This window comes from Fundulus heteroclitus, chromosome 21, assembly GCF_011125445.2.
Source record: "Fundulus heteroclitus isolate FHET01 chromosome 21, MU-UCD_Fhet_4.1, whole genome shotgun sequence".
Classification (NCBI taxonomy): Eukaryota; Metazoa; Chordata; class Actinopteri; order Cyprinodontiformes; family Fundulidae; genus Fundulus; species Fundulus heteroclitus.
The window spans coordinates 18,624,307-18,636,997 of record NC_046381.1 but is presented as its reverse complement, the minus strand read 5'-3'; the positions used below and the strand labels follow the sequence as shown (position 1 = coordinate 18,636,997).

Here is a 12,691-nt window from a genome sequence, read left to right as displayed (position 1 = left end):
GGTGGCAGATTTAAACGTCAAACGTCAAGACGAGCTCGAAACAAATGCGGGTTTATTTGCAATAAAGATGTAAAAGAAAAAAAACACACACCTGGTTGGGTGTATGGGTCTTCAAACGCGTCCAGCCAATAGAAGCGGAAGACCTGCTCCCCGTCGGCGCCCTCCACCAGGGGGAGCTTGCTGCCGTCGACCTGCACCTCTGCAGCAGCTTCACAGACGCCGCTCTCCTCTTGTCCCCAAGAGCTCCCCGCCCTGTCGGCCCTAAAGACAAGAAAACATTCGAGTTAGCGCTGGATGATATAGAGAGAAAAAAAAAAAAAAAAAAAAAAAAAAAAAAGCGTTTCAATAAAACAGAAATCTTACTGATCGATAATTATCAACAAATTCAAAACACTTTTTTTTTTTTTTTTTAAGTGCAGCCCTGGGCATCTTACGCTGTTGCCTAGCAACCGATTTTTATATACAGAACGCACAAACACTGAATTCAAACTCAACTTTTTACCAAAACTGCAAGTTTTTAAAAAATGAAGAAGAAGGTGTGCTCTCTGAACTCTTTGAAGGGGGCGGAGCTTGGGGCCGGGCGTTTCTGCGTCGTGATTGGTTGGGAGGATGTAATGACTGGAACATTACCCTACATGGCTTTGAAAGTCTGAAAAGTGCTATATGAATAAACTTACCTTATATTAGAATGCAAAAGGAAGGAAAACTTTTATTTTATTGACCCTTTTTTTTCTATTATCGATATACAACTAGCAATCGATATATATATACTTATTGAATTATCGTCCAGCCCTAATTCGAGTCCAGATAATTTCTACCATCTGCTATGCCATAAGCTGGTTGAATATGCTTATTATTATTATTAATTATAATTTGGTATTATAATTTAAATAATAAATCATTCAACTCAAAATTTCGCTATAACAAATATAGTTCAAATGGTGGTGATGTTAGCTATAAGCTTATAAGTATTTATACCACTAATGCATTAGTTAACTCTCTGTTATGAACTCATTTATGCTGGAATAAATGATCAGGTCGGACTGTTAACCGACCAGGTTTATCCAGCAGGCTGTGAGAACCCCAATGTAACTGCAATTAGAGTTTAAATCCTTATTCCTTATCACCATCCAATGATATTGTCTCTGTATTAATGTCAGATGTTAACTCCAAAGGAGGTTAGCTCTGATTTCTGAATACCCAGGCAACTGTGAATTGGACTGAACACAAAACAATGTCTATTCCGCAGTGGTTGGTTTTATTGAACCAAAAGCAATTCCCTGTTACAGTAATTCTCTGATTCAAACAACTTTGGAATTCTTACTCATTACTAAACTAAAACATGCAAAATATATATGTGGAAATAAAGAACAAAACAAAAATAAACAATGGATTAAAATGAGCGGTTAGCAGATCTTAACTTAACTCAAAGTTGTTTAACACCGCCCTCGAAACATCGGCATTTCACGTATCAGCATTGACAGACAGAACAGCTTCGGGAATCTCACTGGGCGCTTTGATGTCTTACACAAAGCTAGTTCAGCTAAGCTACCTACAGTCCAGATACACGTGACCCTCCCAAGATGGCTGCTACGATGACGTATGAGGGGAGGTCCTAATAACGTAACCACGCTTACGCTGATGGGACAATGCCTCGTTTCGAGAGGGGGGGGGCTAACTAGGAGTTTAAAGCAAAGCCCGCGACTTGAGCTCGGACAGAGAAATTAAACTGATAAGGAGCGAAAAGAGAGAGAGGGGGGAAGCAGGGAAGAAGATGAAAAGAGATAAATCGGTAACCCACGGCGGGGTTCTTGATGGATCACAAATCAACACAGCAAATCAATTGTAAAATGCATGCACGTACAAAGAAAATGTTCAGCAAAATAATTCCAACTTCGTCGTGGAATAAAAGCATTAACCAACACCTACAAAGTTCTACCGCCTGCCCAGGCACTTCTAAACACCCTGTTGGTGAGACAGAAATAAAAGGGGAGAGTCCGTTACTTTGAGATGCCTCGGGGCTGGTCCGGAGCGCTCCCGAGTGTTGCGGCTTTCTGGATGCGTCTTGACGAGCGCAGTTATCCGCAGGCTGTAGCGGGACCGGGATGGGAAGAAGCTGCTTCGTTTCTTCCTCCGGGTCCACAGTCGCTTTGTTGGCCAGACAAAGCGGGGTCCTCTTCGATCACTGGGAGATATGGCGTCTCTCAGTCTTTTGATCAGAGGGAATTTAAAAGTACTTATTTTAGTCGACCTCCTGTTATAAAGCAGGGAATAACCGTTGCGTCGAAAAATCTCGGTCCAGCGAGCAATCGAACACGTGGCGTGGGAATCAGCTGTGCGTGTCTTCTCGGGTTGGCTAAAAGCCAGGGAAGAAGGAAGCTCATCGTGTGTGATCGGCTTTTATAGCCATCACTATAGCAACCTTATCTTGATCGGCGGCCATTTTGCCGTGTTGCGTGATGGGAGTTGGTGGCCATTTTGACCACATTGCATCATGGGTAACGCAGTCCGTTACGTCCCGAATTGATGCCGTTTCCTTGATCGGCGGCCATTTTGCCGTGTTGCGTGATGGGAGTTGGTGGCCATTTTGACCACATGAGTTGGTGGCCATTTTGACCACATTGCATCATGGGTAACGTAGTCCGTTACCGCTTTCTGTCACGTCTGAACTGGCACAACATACCCCCCCTTTAGCTTTGAAGAGTGGGATGCTGGTCACAGTCTTTAAAGCTACAACCAAGTCCATTCTGGCGTGACGAAAATCCGTTGTGCATGAGTGGAACAACCTAATAGTCTTTCTAGTAGTCCATTGGGATTCATGCAGTTCAGTTCATCATCCAAGAGGAGGAAAAATGAAGCATTCATTGTGCCTGGGTCAGTGACCTAGCCTGGGCAGGACTAAGCTATAGCTAGTCGTTTCTATTGGCTAATAAGGCAACAATAAAGTAATAAAAAAAAAAGAAATGCAAACTTCACAATCACCATTGTCAATACATTCATTGGTCATCAGGTTTGAACTTTGAACCAAAGAAAGGAGAGAGGGAAAAAGGGAAAGGAAAGAGACCGCGGTTCGTAGTCTAATCAGCTTATGGCCTTCAAGGAGCTGGTGCTACGAACCTGGGAGCGACAAAGGTGAGGGCGTCAATCCTGGTTTGCAACTGTTTGATCTGCTTGTATGCTGCATACGCCATCGCGGTAGTGATGGCCCATCCCAATACGAGGAGAACCACAATAATGGTCATAATGTGAGTGTCGGTCGACTCTGTAGCTCTGGGGAAGCGAAGCAGAGGGACCGAGCTCAACTCTGATGGAGTGAGACTGAATTTAATCAGCTGGGTGCCTGCAAGTAAGAGCTGTCTTTCAATGCCGACATCAATGCTGAAATTGTATCCCTTAAAGACATCTATTATTTCAATCTCTGAGTCATATTTATCAACGTCAAGGTGATGCAGAACCATGTTTCCAATGTGGACTGGAGCACCTTGAGGTGGGGAACAGAAAATGGTTTGGTTGGGCAGTTTTAGTCTAGTAACTGTGTCATGCTGCTCGTAGGATAACAGGGCTTCTGCCTCTGGGGTGCTAACGAGCCAGCGGTTACCTGCCCGCTCAATTTTGGTTTCCACACCTGCATCTTTAAGGGTCATTCTAGCCTGACAGTTTTGTTCAGGAGATTCATTAGACCACACAGGTAATTGGTAACGTCTCTGATAAATGGGTTGCTTGGGCATACCCAGTGGATGTCTTTGGTTTTGGTACACAAATCCAAATTAGGGACTAAATAAAGTTTGGGGTCAGCATCATGATAGGCCAATATTGAGGGAGTTTGTAGGTGTACGTGGGTCTCACCTTGCCAAAAACCGACATTCAATACTGATTTAAACCTATACATATTAGCTCTTTCAATGATGGGAAGGTTTAGCATAAATCCTATCTCCAAGTTGTCAGGATTTACAAATATCGGAATTGCACTACCTAGGCTGTACGCCAGGTGTATTTGTGGTGGTTGCAGTGTTTCACTAGAGGCAGATTTGAGAACCTTTTCGACCAAATCTACTGGTACTAGGTACGGAGGAATCCGTCCTTCAGCAAGGCTATTTATGGATGAACTAACCTCTCGAGTGAGGTCCTGCATTAAATCTCTAACAACCTGAGTATACATCATGTCATTCTTTACCACTTCCGTGAGCGTTTCCAAAGCAATGCATGGTGTTATGGCTGAGTGTGAAATTATAGACGTGAAGTTATGTATGGACACTTGCTTTATTTAGTGCATGTTTAAAGTGTCCTGATTGAACATGCACTTGTCCTATTTAATGCTATGCATTGTTCTCTTCGGCGGGGGCGGAGTTAGGCTCCGTTCCCTGTGAGGAGAGTTTGGTGGACGGTTTAATTTGGTTCGCATGAACCCATGTGTACTCTGGACTTTGCACGCTGGCTTCTAGGTTCTTTCGAGGCCACGCGAAAGTCGTTCGGAGACGGTCTTTTAAGTCAGTGACGCACTGGTGTGCAGTGTAGACGGTTGTCACACTGACGTCTTCGGGCTGGTAGATGAGATTCAGGGGAAGTGTCCTTTGCCTTCCTGTCATCATCTGGAAAAGTGTCACCCCTGTGGAGCATGGTGAGGTAGAGCGGACTAGCATTAGGACCAGGGGAAGCTTTGTATCCCGGTCCCTGTCATGGCTGCTGGCATGTTCCTTTGACATGCTGACCACGGTGCAGTTCATTCGCTCCACCTGTCCGGATGACTGTGGGCGGTAGGTGATGTGGAATTTAACTTCCACGCCCAACATGTTGAAAAGCACGGTCATAATGTTTGACGTTCCTCTGTCCGAGTCGATGGACAGGGGAAGGCCCCACCGGCTGAAAACGTGATTTAGCAGCAGGGCTGCTGTGGTGACAGCGGTGTCATTCGGTGCCGGCAGACATTCGACCCATTCTGTGAAACTGCCTGTTATTGTCAAAAGATATCTGTTACCTCTTGACGATTTGGGGACTGGACCGATCCAGTCAGTCTGCAAATGTGACCACGGAAATGTAACCCCCCTTTGCTGAAACAGGGCTCGGTCTAGTGGCCGTGTGGGTTGTAACTGGCTGCAGGTTAAGCAGCCTTGTACATACTCCTGGGTGTCCTGGGCCGTTAAGGGCCGGGACGCCACCTGTTGGAGAGTTTTCAGATTAGCTTTGCAGCTTCTGTGTTCTCCTACTGGTGAGTCATGGATGTGTGTCAGTGGGATCCCAAGTTCGTTTGAATCTTTGGGCTGAATGGGCTGAAACTCATAAAACAGCTCCTTAAGTGCTGTTTCCTCTGTTTCAGTAGTCAGAGCATCAGCTTTTCCCAGCTGTTGCATAATTTCTGTTTCGAAACCAGGGCAGGGCTCAGTGGGTGAGTCCCGGTTCTCTGGTTGATTTGGTGCTGGTTCTGTTGGGTTGGTTGTTATCGCATACACCAACAGATTTCCTTTAGCTTCAAGCGTTGCACCACAAATGGATCCAGCAGGCCGAGCTTCATGTCGCCTGATTTGGATCATGTTGGAAGGAAAAGTAAACACGGTGTCTGGAGAGTCCTGTCTGCCGGTCAAGGATAAGGGCAGGTCTCCGATGACGGGAATGCTCAGCTCAAAGTCGTGGAAAGAGCTTTCGATGAGCACCCCAAGAGGTTTCTTCGCCACCACTTGGATCGGCATGCGAGTTGGATTCTCCACTAAAAGGTAAGCTGAGCGGTTGTTCAGCTCAAGCAGGGGTGTGTCAGAGGATTTGGAAATCGGCTGTGTGGAAGGCAGAAATGGTGCTAAAAGTTCTTTGGGCTCCTCGGAGCATGTCACCTGGTTGATAGGGACGGACACTCCACTTCCAGAAGTGAGGGGCTTGGGAGTCCCCACTTGGGCCCAAAGATGACCATGATAGCAGTCAATGAGTGGGGCTAACCTGTTCAACAGGTCCTGACCCACAAGAAAAGGTTCTGTGTCCAAAGTACATATGTAGATGGGGTGCACCAGGGTCATGTCACGGAAAGTGATGTCTAACCACGCCCGTTTGGTGATGCATGACTGATCCTGAGTGTAGCTGGTGATGCCCACGTTACAGGTCTCCACCTGGAACGGTTTCCCAAGAGACACCATAGCTCTGGTCACCTCATCAAACAAATCTGAGCACATTAGACTGATCTCGGAACCCGTGTCTAAAAGAGCATTTGCAGTTACACATCCTCCGATAACTGTCGAGCAGTATAAACGGTGTGCATTTTCATGATGGTTTAGCTCACCTAGAAACCTTAGAAAAGGGGCTTTCTGATCACCTGCTGATGGGATCTTAGAAGGTTGTTGGTGATTTTTCAGTTGGTCCCCCCCCTTAATCAGATAAACTCTGTTAGAAGGGGAAGCCTGCTCCACGCCTAGTCATGCTGGCTGGGGTTTTGGGCCTGGCTTACCTGGAGGGTCGACAGGATTGGATGGTGGCTGGTACGGCTGCGGCGCGATCTGACGCACTGTTTCGGCGAGCGACCTGCGAAAAGTCTCCTCCATCTCCTTTCTCATTGACTCCTCTATGCACAGGTTCCAGCCTTTGTGGTCATGTGTGCTTTTCGACCTTTCTGGTCTGTCAGTTTGCTTACCGTATCGGGCTGGATCCGGCCTGTGCCATTTTTGAAACCTCTCACCTTCCATGCTGCCATGCTGACCTCTCCTATCCTGGGAAGCTTTCTTCTGTTGCGGCTCAAAACCATGTTGCTTCTTAGGACCAAATCTAGTTTTAGGTTTGAAGGGAGGCATCTCATGTCCCTCCAGACCTAAACTCTTTTCTGGTTCGGCTTGAATCTGCAGAACCTTTTTATCACTATCGGCTCCTTTGTTGGGCCGGACACGTGTTTCCCATGCCACCTGCGCGTATTTCCTGATTTCCTGCATGGTAAGTTTCTTGGTTCTACAATGCATGGTAACCTCATAACGCACGCTTTCATGAAGATTATGGAGGAACAAAGATTTGAAAGTGTGGTCTTCCTCCAAGCCGGGAGCATTTCGTCCCTGAAAGTAAGCAGCCCGCAAGCGACGGTAGTACTCTTTTGGTGCTTCAGTTCTCTTTTGCTGAATTGCAAAAGCTCCAAGAGTGGCCGAAGCTGGGTCTGTAAACGCCGAATATTCTTCTCTTAAAGCCTGACAAAGAGCTGAATAACGGTCACGTGTAGCTGGAGGGAGGCTTTCTATGAAAACATGGACACTTCTGGACGTGGTTTTCCAGATAAGCTTCAACTTTTCTCGAGCTGAGGGGCTATATAAGTCTAGCAGACAGCGCTCTACCTCTCTGAGATAGTCATCAATGGTGGATTCTGTATTGCTAGGATCAAAACGCTCTATGTCTCGGGCCAGGGACTCAAGTTGACGCATCCGCAGTCCCTGTTCAGGGATCGGAGCTGGTCCATCTGAGTCCTCTCCTGACGACTCTTGCCTGCGGTAACCACGATAGGAGGGAGACTCTAGTTCTGACCACCTACCTGGCATCGGCGGCCGTTCGTGGGACGCAGGGGGACCCCCCCCTGTCATGAACTCTTGTCTGTGGACGCAGTTCAGAGGAGTGGGGTTCACCTGTGTTCCAGGAACGGTGCTCTCGTCGCCCTGGTGGGGGGAAAAGATCATAGCGGACCGTGTCAGGGGTCAGGTGGGAAGCAGGTGTTTTCCCATGATTTACATCATGTGGATCAGTCCTGATTGCCACCCTAAGTTGTTTAGGCATTTCTTTCCGTATCACACTGCTATATCTGTCCTGACCTTCGCTTACCCTTCGCTCAGAAGGTGTCTGAGGGCCCAGTTCATCCAATGTCCTCCAGGTGTGATCTCCATGTTTTCCTTTGGAGTTCTCACACTCAGATCCTTCTGTCTGCAAGCTAATGCGATCCTCCTCTCGCTCCTCTGTGAGATGACAGCTGCCCTGAACACTTCTCTGTTCTAGCTCCCTGATTCTTTCCTCAGCTGCGATCCGTATCTCAACCTCTCTGTTACGCAGATCGGTCTCTAGCGTTAACCTTCGGTGGTATAACGCAGTTAATTCACCCAAAACATCTGCTACCAATCTATGTTTAGGTTTGCTCTGGACCTCCTCCACCAATTCCTGAATTCTCCTCTCACAGTCTTCTATGCTAAACTGATTCAGACGGGTTTGTTCGTCCGGTGTCATTTTAAGCAGTGAGCTAATGACATCCTGGGCCTCCATTCCAATGGAATGGTTTGGACCTTCAGCTCCTTCAGCTGAAGAACCGCTACTATCCATTCTTTGTCAGCTATGGATAACAACACAACAGGTAACAACCTGTAGTTTAGCTCAGCGCTAAACAACAGACAACAAATAACAACGCTGTATTCTAGCTTAGCACTAGGTAACAACGCATACACTTAAGTTTAGCTCAGCGCTAAACAACAACTGCTAACGACAACTGTTAAGTGGCTTCACTTTAACTGTTAACAGCAAACACGCACTATGACTGGCACTTAACTGCAGTAAGTGGGTTCAAATACGTGCGTTTAATTAGGCTGCACAGGGGAAAATCAACCCTGCGACTTACAATTCCTATGTTTTAGGAACGGTTAATATGCTTGTTTAACTTTGAGAAAATTAACTTTGAGTGACATGGACCACTAACCTTTCGGCCAGTAATTAAATGATAAAGCTGTGGCTTTGTTTGTGATGTAAGTTATTTAAGAACAGGTGCTCTACACATGTGTGGAAAATAGCAAAGTGTTTTGGAGCTTCAGAGGTGGCAAAGAATGACAGTTAAAAACCGCTAAATTGCAACCTTAGTTTCAAAATCACAGCTCAATTTTGACCACTTATGATGAGCAGAAGGGGATAAAGGAGGGAAGAAAAAAAAAAAAAAAAAAAAATGAATAAAATAAAATTAAAAAGACAAAGGGGCGTAACCGTAAGGTAAGTTTAAAGAAACTGACTTTCAAAACTGTCCCTCCGGGACACTGAGCGATCTAAGCTGTCTTTAAAACCGTGACTGCAACTACCTATCCTGGCCACCAGATGGAGGCAGGGTCTCTCTTTTCAAAGCAGAACACGACACAGACTCTGATTGACAAGTAGCAGACGCTGGCTGCTGTGTATTTCAATCTAGCTGACTTCCAGTCCAGAAATCAATATTCAAACCTCAGGTTAACAACCTCAAACCACCACAAACACGTATATATTTAGTAATGATACCTCCTTAATCAATTATGACTGAATAGCCCTTTTGGCAAGGTGAGCAGTCAAAATGCTGGAATATGGATTGTGTTCATTCAATTCATAAGTTGCTGGTTATTCGATTTAGTCTAAAGGAACGCCAATAAGTAGACTCCAGCCCACACCGGGAAAAGCCAATTTATGCTATTCCATAAGCTGGTTGAATATGCTTATTATTATTATTAATTATAATTTGGTATTATAATTTAAATAATAAATCATTCAACTCAAAATTTCGCTATAACAAATATAGTTCAAATGGTGGTGATGTTAGCTATAAGCTTATAAGTATTTATACCACTAATGCATTAGTTAACTCTCTGTTATGAACTCATTTATGCTGGAATAAATGATCAGGTCGGACTGTTAACCGACCAGGTTTATCCAGCAGGCTGTGAGAACCCCAATGTAACTGCAATTAGAGTTTAAATCCTTATTCCTTATCACCATCCAATGATATTGTCTCTGTATTAATGTCAGATGTTAACTCCAAAGGAGGTTAGCTCTGATTTCTGAATACCCAGGCAACTGTGAATTGGACTGAACACAAAACAATGTCTATTCCGCAGTGGTTGGTTTTATTGAACCAAAAGCAATTCCCTGTTACAGTAATTCTCTGATTCAAACAACTTTGGAATTCTTACTCATTACTAAACTAAAACATGCAAAATATATATGTGGAAATAAAGAACAAAACAAAAATAAACAATGGATTAAAATGAGCGGTTAGCAGATCTTAACTTAACTCAAAGTTGTTTAACACCGCCCTCGAAACATCGGCATTTCACGTATCAGCATTGACAGACAGAACAGCTTCAGGAATCTCACTGGGCGCTTTGATGTCTTACACAAAGCTAGTTCAGCTAAGCTACCTACAGTCCAGATACACGTGACCCTCCCAAGATGGCTGCTACGATGACGTATGAGGGGAGGTCCTAATAACGTAACCACGCTTACGCTGATGGGACAATGCCTCGTTTCGAGAGGGGGGGGGCTAACTAGGAGTTTAAAGCAAAGCCCGCGACTTGAGCTCGGACAGAGAAATTAAACTGATAAGGAGCGAAAAGAGAGAGAGGGGGGAAGCAGGGAAGAAGATGAAAAGAGATAAATCGGTAACCCACGGCGGGGTTCTTGATGGATCACAAATCAACACAGCAAATCAATTGTAAAATGCATGCACGTACAAAGAAAATGTTCAGCAAAATAATTCCAACTTCGTCGTGGAATAAAAGCATTAACCAACACCTACAAAGTTCTACCGCCTGCCCAGGCACTTCTAAACACCCTGTTGGTGAGACAGAAATAAAAGGGGAGAGTCCGTTACTTTGAGATGCCTCGGGGCTGGTCCGGAGCGCTCCCGAGTGTTGCGGCTTTCTGGATGCGTCTTGACGAGCGCAGTTATCCGCAGGCTGTAGCGGGACCGGGATGGGAAGAAGCTGCTTCGTTTCTTCCTCCGGGTCCACAGTCGCTTTGTTGGCCAGACAAAGCGGGGTCCTCTTCGATCACTGGGAGATATGGCGTCTCTCAGTCTTTTGATCAGAGGGAATTTAAAAGTACTTATTTTAGTCGACCTCCTGTTATAAAGCAGGGAATAACCGTTGCGTCGAAAAATCTCGGTCCAGCGAGCAATCGAACACGTGGCGTGGGAATCAGCTGTGCGTGTCTTCTCGGGTTGGCTAAAAGCCAGGGAAGAAGGAAGCTCATCGTGTGTGATCGGCTTTTATAGCCATCACTATAGCAACCTTATCTTGATCGGCGGCCATTTTGCCGTGTTGCGTGATGGGAGTTGGTGGCCATTTTGACCACATTGCATCATGGGTAACGCAGTCCGTTACGTCCCGAATTGATGCCGTTTCCTTGATCGGCGGCCATTTTGCCGTGTTGCGTGATGGGAGTTGGTGGCCATTTTGACCACATGAGTTGGTGGCCATTTTGACCACATTGCATCATGGGTAACGTAGTCCGTTACCGCTTTCTGTCACGTCTGAACTGGCACAACACATCTGAATGCATTTATTTACCTTCCATCACCAGGGTTCCTACAGCATAAGGCAAGTTAAATTCAAGACTTTTTAAGACTTTTTAATGCCACTTGAAAAAAAAAGTTAAGACCAACTTCACGATAAACAAGATAAACTTGGTTGCGACAACTTCACCCAAATGTTTATTTTAAGATAAAACATTACTTTCTGGCCCAGTAAACATATTTAAAATTTTGAAAAACATTCCATATAGGAAAAAAGCTAAAAACACACAAATTACAGTTATATTTTTAAAAACTACTGTACTGAATTCACAAAATTTGTTTTGTTCCCCACTAAAATAAACTATAAAACCACAACATAACCAGTACCAACTCTTTTTCGCAGCTATGGTCCGGCTGCAACAGTTTTTATTGGTTCTGCTATCGGGACGGAACCAACAATGGTTACATTGAGCCGTTCGGTAAATTTAAAAAATATATAATTGTGTCAATTATTTTACTATTTGGTAAGGATTACAAAAATAAAATCCTAGTTATGACCTGGTAACAAGTTTAAGACCTAAGAAAGACTGATTTAAGACATTTTAATGCCAATTAAGGCCTTAGTTTTATGTTACAGAATTCAATGCCTTTTAAGACTTTTTAAGGATCCGCGGGAACCCTGATCACATACTGGCTCTGGCTCAATTCAGCGAGGCGTACGCTGAATAAATAGGCCAACTGTAGGTCTGCTGTTTGCTGCACAGCTTTTACAACTGAATAGGTCTGGGAGATTTGGACCAAAAATAGTATCTTAATATTTTTAGGCTAAATGCCGGTACACGTTATTTATCACGATAGGTTTTTCTTTTTCATAAAGTAATCAATGTCTCAGTTACAGAGAAATATGAGAAACAGCTGAAAATAACTAAATTATAACGTTACATTTCAATATAAACGATGTAATCTTATCTTATATTTCTTTTTAAAAAATCTCTTTGGTCTTGATACATACAGCTGAACACTTAAAAACGCAGATAAAAATTATCAAAGAAACGACACCGAACAGAGATATAAGTGCCTTCTTTAAAAGTTAAATGACAAAATAAAAATGATCACACGCAATGCATTATCCAGTCACAGGTCAGTTAACCAAAACACAGAACGCTCTAGTCTGCAGAGTTTCTTAAAATTTCATTTGTCAGATTAAATTACCTTTTGAAAGCAAAAACCTCCAAGCCGGTATCAAACATACATTAAATCCACACCTCTTCACTAAAAATGTTTTTAATTGGCGTTAAATGTCATGTTTTCACCAGCTGTAAGTGGAAAATCACCATAATTAACAAGTAATTTCTAGAATGTGTTTCACTTTGCGGGTTGAATTATCAAAGTCGTTTATCGGATGTGTCTGGAAGCGGCCAGTCAGATTTGTCTTTAGAGCAGACAAACAGTGGATGCAGCTTATTAAAGCACTAACGGGTGGAAAATGGTGCTCTTCGATTTAAAAGTCCA

At 44.3% G+C, this 12,691-nt stretch overlaps 1 protein-coding gene across 1 annotated transcript in view; it reads right to left on the bottom strand.

The window, feature by feature from the left end:
• pola1 (polymerase (DNA directed), alpha 1) overlaps nt 1-12,691 on the bottom strand; it is a 98,590-nt gene that overhangs the window by 80,618 nt on the left and 5,281 nt on the right. The window contains exon 10 of the mRNA XM_012863010.3: nt 92-261. Within this exon, the coding sequence (XP_012718464.2) occupies nt 92-261 (170 nt within the window). The remainder of the gene's footprint in view (nt 1-91; nt 262-12,691) is intronic.